Raw genomic sequence first — 3,848 nt, forward strand, 5'->3', positions numbered from 1 at the left:
ACTTCCCCTTCCCCTTCTGCTATTGTTATTCTCATTATTGGCCCTGAGGGATAGATCTGTCCTGGATTCCCTCTGTCGTGAGCTCTTGTCTGTACCAGTGTACACACTCGGGTCTACCCGGATTTGTAAGGTAGAATTGGGATCATGACAGTGTGGGGGAGGCATTAAAGACCTAGAGGAAAGGTGTATGCTTCTTCGGTGCTGTACAGCACCCTGACTGGCTTGTCTCTTCCTTGTGATCTTCTGTGAAGGGATGTCAACAGACTTTTAAAAGTAACCTCATACACATATTTATGTCTGTTCCGTCCCAGTAAGCCACTCATATAGAAGTTGAAGAGTGAGAGAAGAGTTAAACCCATAAGGGTGAAGAGAGTCAACAGCTGAACGCACCAAGGAAACATTAGAAGATACGAAAGAGATGTTGAGGGGGCAGGTTTGGGTTTCAGCATTTCCTGCTCTGTCTGCTCTGTCCCGTCAGAGGAACCCAAGACGAACTGACCCCCTCATGTCCCTGAGCTCGGAAGCATCTAGGACGGAGAGGACCTGGAACAGAAAGCTTTGTCGAAAGCCTTGCAAGTAGTTAAACCCCTGTATTTGGGGCCAGAGGGGTTTTCAAATGTCTACATTCAGAAGATCATCTCTAAACTGGAATAAACGAAGACAGTTTAGTATTTCATTCTGCAATATATAAGTAAACAGCCTAAGAAACAGTTAAATGAATTAAAATAGCTGTCACAGGTGGAAAGAAAGACAAACAGGAAATGGTTGTGTTTTTTTAAAAAATATGAAAGGCGCTTCATAAAGTTTATGGGAAAATGCCATTATGTTTTAATTCTATTGTTCCGTGAACTTTTTGAGCTCCCCATATAGGCTACTCCTTGACTTCCAAATCTACGTTCACCTATATTTCTATTTTTCAAATTTTAAACTAATTTTAAAAGGTAAAAAAGCAAATGGTCAGGTTTTATGTAGTTGCCCAAAAGGTAATTATAAATAACAGCACTGGGGTGGATCTGTCCCCAGTGAGACATACGATCTTATTCCATTACCACATCTGGTAAGTATTTACTCCCTTACATGCTTTAAAGATGTGTACCTGGTTTACCAGTGCCATTACTATATGATTCCTTTCTAGGCCTTGCTCCTTTATTAAACTTAATACATCCCTGCTCATTAGAAAAGACGTGAGTAATTGCTTAATCCTCTCGAGACTTGGTATACTCCAGAGGAGCTTCTAGGACGCTTATCCAAAGTGCACATTCCAATCCCTGCATCCCTGCATTTACTTTTGGTTTGCAGAAGCACACCAAAGAGCATTACATTGCGCAAAACATAGCTGCTCGGTTAAAGACATCGCCTTCTGTTTGACAGGGTGGAGAGCACTGTTACTACCACGGGAGCATCCGAGGCATCGAGGACTCCAGGGCGGCTCTCTCCACCTGCGATGGACTTCAGTAGGTGGAATCTCAGTGGGCCTTCATCCAGTCACCCATCCTGGGTTTCCTTTTGCAGATATGGATCGAGTGACTCTTCTGGGCCAGTTTCACATGAAAGATTGGGCTTCCCGGGGCAACGAGGAGGACAAAGTCCCTGTTCCTTGAACACTTAAGAGTTCACAGGAGTTTCAGTGATTCCACAAGTGACACGGTTGGGGGGGGTGGGGTCAGTCATCAAGTGGCTTTTGACTCCTAGTGGCCCCAGGTGACAGAGTAGAACTTTCCCATAGGATCTTATGGGTGACCCTCTCGGTGGGCCCTATACTCTTTATGGGAACAGCTCACTCCATCTTTCTCCTCTGGATCCACTGTTTTGGTTCCAGCCACCACCTTTTTGGTCTGTAGCCAACCAGTTAAATGCTGTGCCACCAGGGCTCCTTGGACCAATAATTTCACAAAAAGTCCTCCTTGTCATAGGTTCCAGTTTAACTCATAACTCAGAGTAGAACTGTCCCTGTGGGTTTCTGAGATGGTAACTCTTTATAGGAATAGAAAGCTACCTCATCTTTCTCCTGAGAAGCTGCAGTCTTGAACTGCTGACCCTGTGGCTATCAGCTCACCATGTTAATCACGACACCATCAGGGGTCCTCCTGCCATGGTCATTTTGGTAAGTGCTGTGAAAGAGAGCACAGGAGCTATGAGCGATGTCTCGTCTGGGAAGGTTTCCCAGAGGTGTCTATCCTCACAAATGTCCTACCCTTTCGTCCCGAGAGCAGTAGCACTTTGTGTAAAGATCTTGTTTTGGCAATGTGCTGGAAAAGGTTCTTGAACATCTTGGTACTATTTATTTAAAAAACTCTCAATCTGTCAAAATTTCCGTGTAGTTTGTACCACATGCTGATGGACAGAAAGCCGCAGCATACTGATGTATGCCTCTTCAGGGCCCAATGCCTTTAGATTATTCTCATGTGTACACCCTCCAGTTGTCTTGGAGATGGGATTTGGATTCGCACAACAAATGCCTGCCAACTGTACATTGCGTTGCAATGGCAACTCAGGACACCGGAGCCCCAGGGATACTCCGATCCCAGCTCAAACTAATCTGCCCATTTTACTTTTAAGATGATGATCTTAGGTACAATCTGCCTGCTCTTGGGGTTTTCTGTTCCACATTTTGTGATTTGAGTGCTCTCTAGTGGAGGACCGCAGTGAGTTCTGTAACGAAGAGAGGTGGATTTTATGTGGGCAGTATAAAGGGATTTGCTGAGACACCTATTTTCAAAGAAGCTAATGCTAATTTGCTGACTCTCTTGCCATTTTCTGTACCTGCTAATTCTCTCTGGTGTGGCTTCTTGTGTTCTAGTGGCATGTTTGAGGACGATACCTTTGTGTACACGATAGAACCGCTGGAGCTACTTCACAGTGAGGTAAGTCCGACTATCACGTGGATTTCCTTAAGGTGCCGCATTCTGCAGCATCTCTGCCTTCGAGTAGTAAAGGGCAATCAATGCAGATTTTAAAGTGTGCTGTGCATCCTGCCACATTTAAAATTTACAATGACACCATGAATTTGGGAGGTCACATTACTCATCCCAGGTCACACGCCAGGCTGAGCTTTTCTGAAACGAGGGCCAATGTTCTTTCTCATCTATGGGAAGAGAGAAAAGATACTTTGTTTCACTAACCAACTCCTCCTTTCAAAGGCATTTGCTGTGGTGTTGATTCCAACTCGCGATTGCCAACTAACTTTTATTCTTGATACTTTTTTTGAGTCTTAGCATCTTCAGGGGAGACATTTGAAAGATGAAGTCTGATGATGCTTTATAATATTAAGGTTTCTTTAGAGGTGGGAAGGAAGGTAAATAATGATTTGAGTCCTATACAGGCTAGCCACTTATACAAGAATCATATTTCAAATTTCAATTTCAATGTACATGTTTTCAATCTTGTTCAGAGGGCTTCCTACGTGCCAGGTGTTAATTTAGGTGCTGGAGAGACAGTGGGAATAAGAGAGAGGGACGGCCTGACTCTCACAGAGCTTAAAGTCTAAAGGGACAGACAGTAAGCAATAAGGACCCAAGTAACCACGCATGGGAGGTTAAAGAGTGCTGCCTACTACAGTTGTCCAGTGCTTTAGCGTCAGCGCCTACTCGTAGTGACCCTTTGTGCAGCAGAACAAAACAGGTGAGGGTGTTCCTGCACCACCCTCCCCAGAGTTCTGATGATTGAGCCCATTTGTGTGGGCACTCTGTCAAGCCATCTAGTCAAAGGTCTGCCTCTACTGTACCAAGCCTGATGCCCTTTTCTGGGAAAGGATCTCTTCCAATAACATGCCCAAAGTATGGGAGAGGACGTCTACACATCCTTGCTTCTAAGGAGCATTCCAGCTGCACTTTTTCCAAGACAGATTT

General features: G+C 44.6%; 1 protein-coding gene across 1 annotated transcript in view; it reads left to right on the forward strand.

Annotated features, from left to right (window-relative positions):
- Window positions 1–3,848, forward strand: part of ADAM23 (ADAM metallopeptidase domain 23) — a 206,917-nt gene that overhangs the window by 131,766 nt on the left and 71,303 nt on the right. Inside the window, exons 5-6 of the mRNA XM_045296710.1 lie at window positions 1,372–1,454; window positions 2,801–2,864. Coding sequence (XP_045152645.1) covers window positions 1,372–1,454; window positions 2,801–2,864 — 147 coding nt within the window. The remainder of the gene's footprint in view (window positions 1–1,371; window positions 1,455–2,800; window positions 2,865–3,848) is intronic.

Source organism: Echinops telfairi, unplaced genomic scaffold (genome assembly GCF_000313985.2).
Source record: "Echinops telfairi isolate 266 unplaced genomic scaffold, ASM31398v2 ScPeMD7_3;HRSCAF=10, whole genome shotgun sequence".
In the NCBI taxonomy this organism is placed as follows: Eukaryota; Metazoa; Chordata; class Mammalia; order Afrosoricida; family Tenrecidae; genus Echinops; species Echinops telfairi.